We start from the raw sequence: 14,798 nt of genomic DNA on the forward strand, positions 1-14,798 counted from the left end.
TTTTTAGACAAAATTTTCTTATTCGTTGACATTTGACTTAAGAAAACCATTGCTTATGTAGTAAATTATTACTACTTTTTACAGAATCGATGTCTTGTTTCTCTTGAATGTCGTTTCATAGCAATTAAAAGAGGATTTTAAACATTCAGCACTGATATGACATATGATTAAAGCATAGCAGCTGCAGCTCAAGTAACTAACACTCAATGGACAAACAGTTGATCACTAAAGCCCATGGATTCCACATATACTAGAAATTGTATCTCTAATTATTCCCAAACCATTTACTATCTATTTATATGACACTTTCAATAAGTCATAAATGATTTCAATTTCTATTTATAAGTTGTGTTTAAATATTTAACAACATTTATTACAATTAAGTAAATTACTTTTTGTAAAATTAATTATTTCATAAATTAAAAGACTTGTACATTATTTTACAATTATATTGTAGCAAATTGTATTTTTAATATATTAATTGATAAATATAAAAAGAATTTTTTTATTGATTTTTAATTTTCAATTTTATCCATCTTTCAGAATAATCAGTAATACTGATCAGTTATACAACAAAATAAAAGTTGAAATTATCAATTTATTTACAAAAAAATACAATTTATTTTGTAACTTTTAGAGCCAATGTCTAGAATGAATAAATGATGTTTTGTATACAGTATTTGTGATTAAAAAATATTGTATAAATAAATCTATAGTTAAAATTATATAATATTACGGTAATGAATTAAATAAACAACAAATAAAATAAACTATAGTATAAATAGGGTTCGGACAAATTCCATCCATCGTTTTATATGATAAAGTTTCCCATTTTTTCTGCTCCCTGGGAATTCATAGGGAAACAATTTTCATGTATTACCTTCTATTTAACACTAAATCACAAATTTTATTATAAGATTTGAATTACAAATATTGTATTAAACTGTGTTTTGAGTGTTATTATTAAATAGTTTCACTAAATTTATTTTTAAATATTTTAATAAAATTTTATGCAAGAAAATATGTTCTGTTATTATTTATTGTAAAAATATGAAACATATCGTATTTTTCTTTCTAATGGGCTAAGTAGAGAAAATAAAATATTTTTCCTATTTTTAGCGAAAATTGGAGGGATTTTATTAGGGAACTTTCCTGCCTTGGAAAGTTGCCCGAACTCTAAGTATAGGAATCACTCTTAATGTTTTGCTATTAATGTAAATAAATTAAGAGTCAATTTATTGTTGATGAGTTTATTGATTAAAATTATAAATTTTACTATATTTAATTTCAACATAAATAAACATTTATTTAAAACATAAATTTTAATTGTTAAAATATTAATTATAATGTTGGACAAATAGAAAATTTCTAGATATTTATCACAATTTTTAAATAAAAACAAATAAATTAATTGTAGATCATTTATTAGAACCTATTGTTTACACGAATCGTTAAGTTAATTACTTAAATTTAATACAATTTATAATTTAATATAATTTAAAATATTAAAATAAAAATTTATAGATTATAATGTGACTCCAGTTAAGTTATATTGAAACTTAGTTACGGTTGTAATTTTAATGAAAACTTTTATCACAATATTTGCCAAACACTGAAAATTTGATACAATAAAAAATTATTTAAATTTCAAGTTATTTTTAAAACTTTAAATAATTATAATGACAAAATTATAAATACTGTTTTAACATATATATATATATTCAATTATTTATTTTAATTAAAAGAAAAATATTTGCTACTTTTATAATAATATCACAAATTATAATGTTTAATTAAATTAAGTAATAATGTGCGAAAAAATATTTTTTTTAAAAGTTTAGTTAAATAAGATGTTATCGTAAATTGCTATAAACTGTAAAATCATTGATAGTTTGTTATGATATGTGTTTAATTTTAACGAAACACGATTTTATACAATATTTACTATTTATTTAATTGATAAGATATTACTATATAGTAAATCAAATTAATAATTAAGAGCCAGTATAGTTTGATTCATTAAAATGTCATATAAAACTAAACTGATTATAATAAAAATAATAACTGATTAAATCGTTAATTAATAAATAACATTACATTATATTTGTGGGTATATAAGACATGTGAACTTTTACTGATAAGACTAGTATTTAAAGGTAAAACCTGACAGATAAGGCATAAAATTGAAATAAATGTGTTTCTAATTTTAGGTGTATTTGAGATCAATGGTCTCAAAGAGAAATAGAGAGAAAAATATCATCAAAAATAATAGTTATTTTCTATTGTTTTTAATGTTATGTTTTATGTTATAAATACTTTGATAATTAAGTAATTTTTAAGAAATTGTAATATTAATGTGACAATAAGTAATTGAAAATAAACATTGAAATAATTAAATATAAAATTGGTTTACAATTATTGATAAGTGAGGGGACAGGCAGTCATCCAAAGAAAGAGATAGAAAGAGGAAATACACTAAAGAGTGAGTAAGTGGTGAATGAAAGCAATTTCCTCGTCAACAATGTGTGCCATTGTATGCCGTTTTCAAGTCGCGGGTTAGGGCGGAGTGCAGGCAGTCATCAATCAGTGTTTGGTTGTGTAAAAAATCGATATCATGTGTGCATAAAATATGCAGTTATACGCCCAGAGGGCTAACCAGACCAACACTGACAGGGGCTTACAAACAGTAAACACTACCAAAGCCATGGTTTTCAGTAATGTTTTGAAAAAAGATAACGCTTTGTATTTGCAAAATAAATATGGGATTTAATTTTAAAGTTTCAAATTCATGTGATATTTCATACAACCAAATGAACCACTCATTGAAAAAATAATATTTGTGTAAAAGCTATTACATAAAAAATAAATCCCACCTCTTATTAATGTATTATATCGTCAATTGTGTTTACTCTCATTTAACAACCGTATAAAATTTAATATTGTATTGATATTTGTTTGCTTACATTAGTGATACTAATCAGCTATAATTTTTGTGTTATTTATTATTTTAAACAATGTTTGCAACTTTTCAACCTCACATTCAAGTCATTTACAACAACTATATATTGTATTTTTTGATGATATCATTAATGTGGTGAATGTAATGCCTTAATTTTGGACACATATATGGTATGTTATGTAAGATAACGTGTTTGATGATAATAAATGACCACAATTTTGTCAAATATATATTAAAAGAATTTTAATATTTTTTTTTATTAAATTTTGTTATCAAATTCTGTAGTCAACTAAACATTTATTTTCAAGACATATCATTAATTTATATACTTTTTATTTTTGTTATTTATAAGTTAAGAAAAATTTATTTTATTAAGTTTATATTTATATACTTTTATATTTATTATAATAAAATACTTTGTTATATTGTAATAATAAGTTTTAATAGTAATAATAAATTATTGTATTGTTTATCGAATACAAAATATCAATATTATTACATATGTTATCAATGATAGTGTTTTGATAGTTAGTGTCACAATATATCACATAATCTCAATAAAACGTCTTATATATAACTATTAAACGCTATGAATGACTAGTCTTTATCAAATATATGACTCGTTTGACAACTTTATTAATGTCATCACTCATGAAGTCTTTTATTAATAATAATTGAATTAAACATCACTTGTCTCTCATCTCACTAATAATCCTCAAAACGACATACAAATATTTGTCCAATAATTTAATCAACATATAAGACAAAACATATACTGTAGTATAGTATGCCTTACACTGGATTTGTTGACTATCATTGTCAGTCACAACAACAACTGTCATCTCAGGTAAAATGGATTGCTTTTAAACATCAATTAGTAATAAATCCGTTTTATTAAACAAATTACTATATATTTATATATTACAATATATTTGTTTATTTAAATGCATTTAATGTGATTAAACAGTGATTTATGATAATTATGATAATAAAAAAGTTATATCAAAATTATACTAATCATTGCATTTATTACAAAATGTTTTATATAAAAAACAAGTTTATAAAGTTTGTTGGCTTATTATCTTGTCATTTATAAATTATATCATGATATTTATATACATAAAGGAATTTATGGATTTATATATAAATATATTTTTTTTAATTTTGATAAATAACAAAATGAATTTATTTAAAAGTGAAAATTAAATATAACAAATGCAATCTTTTATTTAATATAGTTTTTATGATATACACAAGTATGACAACTGATAATGATTTTATTATTTATAGTTTAGATGTAATATATTATTTCATTTAATAAGATATAGGGTTTACAGTATAAGTGTGTTTTACATTTTTAGAACACAACAAAATAAAAAGTTTATAAATAACCCATTTTTCAAAACATTTACAAAAACTAATTTTAAAAAATTTGTTTAAGCAAATATATATATATATATACTGTACCTGTATACAGTATATATATATATATATATAGTGTATTTGATATTTATATTTTATTGTATTATGTAATATTATATATAATTTTTTAAAACATTGTACTTTAAAAAGATATTAAATTAGTTTGGATTTAATAGTATGAATGACATGAACAGTAATGTAAAACAATGATGTCATTCCCATTCTCAGTATAGGCGGTCATAGCTCAGGGAGTTGTTAGATGAGCCTAACCACCAGTTTTAGACAATAAGCAGTAAATCTATGAAAATGAATGACTGGTAGTTGTGTTCAAATGATTTCTTGATTCCAGTGACTGACTGACTGTTAGTCTGCTATGAAATCCAATAGCGATAGTAATAAAAATCATTGAATGCAATGAAACACCAGATGTCTGATTCAGTATTCAATCAAACCTTTTGAATGATTGCTTTGATTTTCATTTGTTTGAACTAATTTAAGTGTCGCCTAAATTGTCTTTTACCACAACTTTGTTTGTTTGTAAATCATAGCTTTCATTAATGACATCCAATACAAACAGCTCGACTACAGACTCTCCGTGTTGTGCTACCAGTGCGGGCACTGATTCTCGTAGTCATACAACTAATGCAAATAATACTCCAACTATGAGTTTAAATGCAAATGAAGAAAATCATTTGTCGCCAAACGTTGGTCTGACAGCAACACCAATATCTCCGTCGACATCATCAGTCTGTGCTCTGACCACTCCCTATGATTCCCGTTTAATATCAGGTTATCCTCGACTCGGAGGCATTTATGGCTCGTCATATTCCGAACAAAACTCTTTTTATACCTCAGGAACCAATCCTTTCTATTCTTCATTTGTAAGTATTTCTGTAAAAGTCATAAACATTTTATTTATATAAAGTAAACATAAAACAGGGAAATCCATACGATCTAAAAGACATGAATGGTAATGGTTGGGGCCCTTTGCCTCAAACCACGTGCTACCTCTATGACCCCATATACAGTCCATATGGGGAAAGATATCCCACTATGGATGGTGTGGCCCGACGTAAGAATGTTACCCGAGATTCCACTACCACTTTGAAGGCATGGCTTAGTGAGCACAGGAAAAATCCGTACCCAACTAAAGGAGAAAAGATTATGTTAGCTATCATTACAAAAATGACTTTAACTCAAGTGAGTCTTATTTTATTTCTAATTTTTATATATTTAATACAAATGTAAACAAAGTTGTTATCTGATTACTTAAATAACTTTTTTGGTAACACTTTTATAGACTTTTATGTAAATTAATTTTTTAGTGATTCAAATTTCCTTTAAAACTAATTATTTGTTGGGAAGAATAAACTATAAAAATTGTCCGATTGTAACATACAGTAAAAACTCAAATATATTTTTTTATTTAGAAAAAAGCATTAACTTTGAAATTACTTTTTATTGTTGTTTGTATAGAAAATATATGTTCGGATTTTAAAAGTTTATTATACTGTAATCTCAAGTCATGTTAGTGTACATACAATACAAAATAATATAAAAACAATTTAAGTTATTATCTGAATAACAAATTAAATTGAATTTGTGTTTTGACAAAATATTTATAAAATTGTATTAACAGTTTTACAAATTTTATAACTTTATTATTAACTAAAATACAACTTTTTTATTTTATTTAAATTTTATTTAGTATATGAGTTTGTAAATCATTTGGAAATTTTTTTTTATTAGAAAAATGTGATTTCAAACATTGCAAATGCTATATAAATGTTTTTAAAAGAATGTAATATATATATAATATATATATTGTATGTGTTGAGCACAGGTATCGACGTGGTTTGCAAACGCCCGGCGCCGACTGAAAAAAGAGAATAAGATGACGTGGGAACCAAGGAATAGATGTGATGATAATGACGACGATATTATGTCTAGTGATGAGGAAAACGATACTAAAGTCGACAATATCTGTGAAAATGAACAGTCATCTCATAATAATAATAATAATAATAATCATTCAAATATTGATAGTATAAATCAATTAAAGTTGAGAAACGATTTACATGAAAGTCGCCAATACTTGAACTCATTAAAAGGTCTGAATTGACATATTGTCTCACAATTATATGTTTATTATATTTATTATTATTTAAGTATTATATTTCTAATACCGTAATCATACCGTTCGTATGGCATTACGTCGCCAGTGCTTTGGGTGTCAGTCAGAGTGTATGTTATGTTAGTATTAATTACAATATTTTGATAGTATTGTAATTACAACAATTGGAGACAAACTTATGTTTTTCAAAAAAGTTATTAAATGATTGAATGCCACAAATATTTCAATGGCCATTAAGAGGTGGTCTTAAATATTTGGTTAAATTATAAGTGAATCCTTTAGTATAATTAAAGTGAGTCCCTGATAGCCCTGTCCTTAATTATTATTAGATATAGAGCTCATATATAGTACTGATGTCTTGCACCCCTAGGGCTCGAGCCATACATGAGTGATGGCAAGCCCTGTGCTAAGCAATGGGTCCATTCATTTAGTGTGTAAATCAAGTAAATTCTTCAGTCATATCATTCTTTAGAGAACTTCCTTTTGACAAATCAAATGTCAGACAAAAATTAGTGAACAGTTTGTTATAAAAGTAAAGAACAGGCAATCAGTTTAATATACAGCAGTCGTTAGTGTTGTAGTAGTGGCAGTCATAGCACTGGTTGGTCATTACAGATGCAAAATCATGGCTCAACCAGAACTTTGAATGAGATATCCAGCCGTGTCTTACACTGACATACAGTGCCAGCACTGGAATTCATCTCAATCACCCATTGAGAGGCAATGTGTGCACTGAATTAGTGATACTCGTGTGTGTGTTGTCTTAAAATATATATTTTATACATAAGCCCTTAGCTTAGGTTCACCACTGGTTAGTCCACAGCAAACATACACAACACGTGGGAACCCATTTACCAGACTTAGACAGTCATCCCAAGTGATCGTCACTCTCTTAGTTTTTTCAAATAAATTTAAACAAAACTAACATTTTGATCACTACTAACACTAACTACTTTTGTATGAGTAATAGTTAGGAGTCGACCCAATGCAACCTTTGACCTGACTCTCCCTATCTCTCACTATTCACTAATACTTGACTTTCAGTTTTCTCACAAATAAAAACACTTATAGTTTATATGTTTACATATTTAAACTTTTCAATTATATTCAATTAACTGCAAACACTTGCGGATTGTTTTTACAACAAATATGACAAATATTTGAAAGCTTTTCAATTTAAGCATTGTTTACATAATTTCAATTGATTTCTTATCTCAAAAGTTGATCACATTTTCTTAAAAGTAAAATATTTATAAATATTTTCAATATTTTGTTTGTTAGATATGTCTGAGAGTTCCTTAAGAGGCCATTCTATGCAAAAGGTGGCCAACTGTGCGATCCCACCGATAATGAACACTACAATCAATACACTCACAGCCTGTCCGACAAATCATGATATTCTTCACCATAATTTTAATGTAAGTCTTAATAGGCATTCATAGACACACATACATACACTTTATAGTACAGTATATACTGTACTGTAGTTATAAATAACATAAATGAAAAAATGCTTAACATATAATTCAAACATTTAAAAAAAAAAGTTATATACGAGTATACAGTTTTTACTCATAAAAACTCAGAATTTTATATTAAAATTTAATATTATCTTAAATCTATATTTATATGTATTTTTTAAAGGAAATATTTTATGAATTAATTTTAACATTAAAATAAACTGTTTGACACAAATATCAGTAAAATTTAATAAAAAAAAGTCATTACACGGGGAACCCACTCAAACACAGCACTCGTCTTTGTACTGAACATAATATATATAAATTAATAATAAAATAATTTTTTTTTAAATATATAATTTATATAAGCATAATATTAAGATATATTTATGGCCACAAATGTCACCATTTGAGACAAACTTTTGATTTATGTGTTTATTATATATAAAGCATGTGTTTTAAATATAGATTCAAAACTTTTAGTACTAAAAACTATTACTACATTTACGGATACAATACATGAACTAATATATTAAGTGATTGTTTAAAATAATAGGATAAATGCAATTCAGTAAACAATGCAACGAAGCCTAAAATCTGGTCATTAGCTGAAACAGCGACTGAAGATAAGCCAAAGAGTCCATTATCTCATACGAGCCCTACTCTCGGCTCTAATATGAATATCGCGCCTTCACTGCACCTCTCGGCTAATTTGCACCCCAACCCCAGCCCATTGTCAGCTACTCCTGTGGTCTCTAATATGAGCGGTTGGTGTCATCCGACACACGCCCATCAATCGCATAACCCCTACACAACAGCAACAGTCAGCCCATACGGCACTCACTATATGTCATCATTTGGACGACACTTTACACATCAGTCATCGGCTACTTCACTACCTCCTCAGGTATGTGTGTGTCAGACAAACCCTTTTGTTTAGTGGTCACTAGTTATCCATTTATGACTTCATTGGAAAATTGATGTTTCCTTAAGTTTACTAATGATTTATTGCTAACCCAACTGTCTTACAGCTATTATATTATGTCTCTTGAAAGCACTTAAATTGTTTAAATGTAGCAAAAAATGTATAAATTGTTTAAATGCTAGTTTTGGGACTAAACTTGTTGTCATTACAGGAATTTGTCTTAAAAGCTAATTATTTTATAATTGTCTTTTCGAGATAAATATAGAAATGTTTTTACTTTTCAATTATTTTAATATTTTTCAATAGCCGTATCATAAATAAATAAATGTATTGTGTGATGCACATTAATAGTTTGCAAACACAGTACACATAAATTAGTGGTAGATAAACGATACATTTATCTATGTTATTGATCGCTTAAACTAATTTTTTATGGTTTTATAATTAAAAAATTTTAATTTATTGATTCGTATATCTCAAAAAAATCAATTATACGTTACAACAGCATATAATATGTTAGCTAATAGTTAAATAGTATTTAAAAATTATTTTAAAATCTAGTTTTTTTGTTGTCTTTAGTGAGAATTAATGATCACTCAAATGTATACAATATTTATTTTAACACAAAGTTAATCCTAATTAAATTTTTGCTAATATTTGTTTTTTTAAATCATTGCTTTTTATTAATTAATAAACAAAATCGATAACAAGATTTTGAATTAAACTGATATTAGAAGTTTAAAAGCATAATAATATTGAGTTGCAATTTGCAAATGATTTTTCATAAGATAAGCCAAATTTCATTTGATATTATTTTTTGTAACTCAAAAAATTGCTGTTTACAGTCATTTAGCTCTTAATTAAGTGTTGTTTTGATCATCAAAAATAACACATCTTTTTAATATCACACACAATCTTTAAAAAATATATTTAAGAGATTTTAAAAATTTTATAAAATACAAACTCATATAAAAAACATTAGAGAAAAACTATGAATATTTATTTTTAATTGAATTTTTTTTAATGTGATACTATACATAACTTGTTATAAATTTATCTCTAAGTTGATAATAGTAGTAATGGTATAACTATTACAATATGATAGGATATTAAATATTTTTTTTAATATAAAAATGTATACATAGGCAGACACACCACCCCATACACCGCCAGCACTGAAATTAGCGTCCATGCAATTACTTAGCTCGGAAAGTGGTGCACTGGCAGCGGCACTGGGAGCTCATGAACAGGTGAACTGTGCTGTTGTTGAATCACCAAAATTAATCACTTTTGGCAACAGAGGAGAACAAGTGGCACACAATGGCAATACTTCACCGCCAACTCATTCAACTCAAAGTAAACACTTTTTTCAATCATTCAATTGATTAATTTTGAGACCCATTTCATACATTTACAATCGAGTCGATCCAATTTCCTAACGATCTATTTTTTATATAATAATATCACTGAATCTTACAGATTATGTATGTTTTTGTTTAAAACTGTTTAAAAAACATTTATTGGTATTTTATCAAATACTTAAACTGATATCATAATACATTAGACAACTTTTTCCCATTTTACTAATACATCGAATATTAGAAATATCTGTAAAATATATTTATAAATTTAAAAAATAATATAATATAAACTATATAAAAGTTTTTCTAAATATTAAATTTAGGATTAAGTGATATTTAATTAATGCATTAATGAACTTACAGTTTAAAAGGCTTACTCAATAAACAGTGATTTCTTTTTATTATTTTTTAATACAGATGTTGTGTTGTTAAAAAGTCTCACAATTAATATAAAAACAAGTTTTTAACAATTAAAACATATATTGAGATTTAACATAAGATAACTTTAATGTATTGATTAAGAAAAACAAGTATTAGTTGACTCATTGCCAACATTTATGCAAATATCTAATGGATTGTCATTTATTGAGAAATGCTCTCAATTTGAATGAAAGACATGTTTAATATTTTTTCAAATAAAATGCATTATTAATATTCTGTACATTTTATCTAATCTGTAAAATAAATTTATGTTAACTTTATATTTGAAATTATTTAAGAAAGAAACCAAAATAATACAAATATAACAAAAACAAAAATCTTGTTTTTGGTAATACAAACAACAGATCACTATCCCATAGTATGTGATGCTGTGTKTGTGTGTGTGTGTGTGTGTGTGTGTGTGTAAGTATGTGTGTGTGTTTTGTAGGGTTTCATTCAGGTTTTTGAGCCACACTTTTGGTCAATGAATGATTAAATGTGTTTTATTTTTATTGCAAAAAACTTGATGATATTTATAGATGGGTGAATAGAAATATCGAATAAATTATTCTAAGAAAATTTTTAGAAAATTTCTCGGTAATTTATTTCAATTTGACTTTAAATAAATGTATTATATTATAGTATTCCAGTATATTGTAAAATATTAAATGTTATTTTTAAAAATGTTAGATTTTATAAAAGAGTATTACAGGAATACTAATCACAGGGATTCAATTAAATTAAAAAAAAACTAAACTTACTAGAAATTTACAAAATTTACTTTTTGCACATTTATATGTATATTTGATGAATATTATAAATTTTATTAATCTTGAAACAGAATCAAAATGTTAATGTTTTTCTCTACATTAAAAAAATCTTAAATAGTAAAGTATATATCAGTTATATGTATAAAATAAAATAAAAATGTTTTATAAAAAGATTTTATTTTTATAATCACTGGAATTCCTGACAACTTATGACTTATTTGCAGAGTTTTTGTTAAAACATTATAAATACAATTTAATATAACCGTATACTTCAGTGATAGACTGTGTTTTGTAATCTATATATCAATTGTTTGAATACTTGTTATACAAATGTCTCAACTTTGACTCAATAAGTGGTTATTATTTATATTTATTATATATATATATAAGAAATAATACAAAGATATACAATGATATCCAATGATACTCATTATGTCGAGTGATAAATGACACTCAAGAGTACAGTCACACTCTTCTAACGGATTATTTGTTATTGCATTGTTTGCCACAAAATAACAAACATATATACTGTATATATATATATATTATAAAAGTAATTTTGAATGGATTGTTATCTAATATTATATATTGAATTGACATATCTATGATATTAGATAAATGTAGACCTCATTACATTTAAATCAGTACATAACAAATAGCATTATCATAGAAACATGTATTGAGTTATACAATACAATTATAATGTTATTAATCAGTTCGCAAATTTTAATTGACTATAAATTACAAATCACTATAAAGTTAATTAGAAATTATTTTATAATTTTCATGTCATTTACATTGTAATCAAAATTAAGTAATTATTCTTTTCTGAATTATAATAAAATTATAATTATTTGATGTGTAATTTAATAGGGTTTATGTTATCATTTGTAATATATATATAATTTTCTAATTTTATACTCACACGGCAATAGCATTTTAATGCAGCATATCTTTAAATAATAAAAATTACTAGTAGTATAGTATAATGACAATGCTATTTGTATAATACTACTGTAATACGACTACCATTATGTCTATATTGTAGTGAATTTTGCTTATCATTGGAAACTATCGTAACAATTGTATCGGTGGTAATAAAGAGGAAAGACATTGTTAGTACTCAAAGCAACGAGAAAAACAAATGTCCGATACATATGACTGACCAGAATATATGGCAATAATTTATTAATTTTATGCCTAATACTACACAGTTATGTATGTTTGGACAGAAAAGCATAACTTAAAACAAAATAACTGATAGCATAGCAACCATTGCATGCATTCAATACAATTATTAGGCTTTTCTAGAGAGAGAGAGAGAGAGAGAGAGAGAGAGAGAGACAACAAAAATGATAGTCAGTTACGATTATTGAAGTAAAATTTTAGTAGTAGTCAAGCAATTACTGAATGCATGCAAGAGATTGTCAAATGAGATACCAATCTATAGCCAAAGCCCAGTCCTTGTCATATACATTGCCCCAAATTGGATGCACGTCATGGTATGGCTATGTTTTGACAATGTTATGACTCTCTGTTTTGGTTGTCATTAGACATAAAAAAGACTAACTGTGCTAAATGTATGGCTTATATTTTATAATGGTTATGATTTCATATTGAATCTAATATTATATTAACCATAAATTGGTGTATCAAATGTTAGACCATTTTGATGTAGGAGGAGATACTCTGAGTCATATCTCTAAGTGTTTCTGAGATCTCAAATGCAGACCTAATTATATAAATAGCAAATATATTATGGGTTCTAATAATAATAATAACCGCCTTTTCAAACAAACCATTAGAAATTACAACTCACTTCTCAATCGATTTCAATTCAATTTGCAGTTGTTTTCACATTTAGATACACTTTTCAAATGCATTTTACATAACAATTGCATACAAAACTAATTGCTTTTATGCGCTTTTTTCCTAAGCATTGATCAAATACCATAAAATATAAAAAGCCATTTAAATCACTTTTACATAAATATTTAATTCTTATGATTAAAATATATAATTCAAACAATAGTCAGTCATTAATCTTCTATAACATATAAACTGTGTGCTTAATAATGTTTTAAATAATTAAATCATTTTATTTTTACAGTAATATAAGCTATTTTAATAGTATATAATTTAAATACTAGTCAAACAATATTTACAAATTTTATTAATATTTTCTCGATTATATATTTATTGAAAACTTTGTTATTTTTATTGATATGATATGACCAATATTGTTGATAGCTATTAAATCAATTTATCGGTTATCTAACAAACAAATTTAATACAAATATAAATATTGAAGAAACGAAGTTTTAAAATATATTATTAATTACAGTTTATGCCAACGACTTTAGGATGAATGCAAACAGAAATTTATCAGAAAGTGGTGACCACTTGTTTACCAATTCAATTGGTTCTGGAGTTCTTCATCAAACACAAGACAACAATAGTAATAATACAACTAATCATAAGTAGGACCACATTATCAGCAATGGATTCACAATGAAAAACACTCTTCTGCTGATTCATCTCTTTTAAAAAGACTGACTGTTTGTGTAAATAAATTATAGTTTGTCTGCGATTGCAATACAAGATAGTGATGTAAACATTATTGAATATATCTGTCAATTAAAGTCCTACTCTTGAGTGCACATACACTAAGTTAATCTCTCTTTCTTTCTCTATCTCTCTCTTTTCTCTCTCTCTMTCTCTCTCTCTCTCTCTCTCTCTCTCTTCTATCTATTTGTTTATTTATCTATCTTTCTGACTGTCAGTCAATCTATCTTTCTTTATATATTTTGTATATTCTTAAAGCACACCAAATGGCCTATTAATGTACTAATGCAGACACCAATACATTGGACCGCAATATCACCAAAATATAGACATCTGTTTGTCAAATATAAGAGTAATTCATGTTTTAATGTGATTCTGGATGTCTATGTTTGGCTCAATATTATGGCTAATAAAAAGCCTATAATATTTGTTGTTCACAATCATTATGCTAACTAAAATAATATGTTATACATTACACTATAAACTTATAACTATATGTAGAAAATATTGTAAATAATTTGAAAGCAAATGCAAACATTTTTTTAGTAATGATATGTAACTATAAAGTGATAATAAACAGATGCTCTTACTGTTATTATAATTATTATAAATAATATAAGTTATACTGTATTATATTTTACAGTAAATACACACTGTTTATCAATAATAGTAATTATTATTACACATAAAATTCAGTATAATATATCATACATTTTGTCAACAGATAAATTGAATATATCTTATATAAATGTAAACTTTTTTAAAAAGACGGTAAAATTTGT

At 25.5% G+C, this 14,798-nt stretch overlaps 2 protein-coding genes across 2 annotated transcripts; both read left to right on the plus strand.

Moving 5' to 3' along the window:
* Nucleotides 1-5,407: 5,407 nt before the first annotated feature.
* Nucleotides 5,408-6,463, plus strand: LOC128962494 (iroquois-class homeodomain protein irx-4-A-like; the record flags this gene model as incomplete). The annotated part of the gene is made up of 3 exons (XM_054308867.1): nt 5,408-5,581; nt 6,225-6,366; nt 6,444-6,463. Coding segments are annotated over 3 exons (336 nt in total), but the record flags the coding sequence as incomplete, so codon positions are not given.
* A 1,354-nt stretch (nt 6,464-7,817) lies between these two features.
* Nucleotides 7,818-13,947, plus strand: LOC128962675 (uncharacterized). The gene is made up of 4 exons (XM_054309071.1): nt 7,818-7,933; nt 8,532-8,882; nt 10,046-10,256; nt 13,796-13,947. Exons 1-4 carry the CDS (start codon nt 7,829-7,831, stop codon nt 13,933-13,935), a joined length of 807 nt encoding a protein of 268 aa, XP_054165046.1. The 5' UTR covers nt 7,818-7,828; the 3' UTR covers nt 13,936-13,947.
* The last annotated feature ends 851 nt before the right edge of the window (nt 13,948-14,798 follow it).

Source organism: Oppia nitens, unplaced genomic scaffold (assembly GCF_028296485.1).
Source record: "Oppia nitens isolate AA-2021 unplaced genomic scaffold, nextdenovo-longstitch-racon4-pilon3 scaffold6_pilon_pilon_pilon, whole genome shotgun sequence".
NCBI classification, from domain to species: Eukaryota; Metazoa; Arthropoda; class Arachnida; order Sarcoptiformes; family Oppiidae; genus Oppia; species Oppia nitens.

Coding starts and splice junctions, on each gene's coding strand:
- LOC128962675 (XM_054309071.1), top strand. CDS start 7,829: ATGCAAAAGGTGGCCAACTGTGCGATCCCACCGATAATGAACACTACA. Junction 7,934..8,531: donor TTCTTCACCATAATTTTAAT/GTAAGTCTTAAT, acceptor TTAAAATAATAG/GATAAATGCAATTCAGTAAA. Junction 8,883..10,045: donor CTACTTCACTACCTCCTCAG/GTATGTGTGTGT, acceptor ATGTATACATAG/GCAGACACACCACCCCATAC.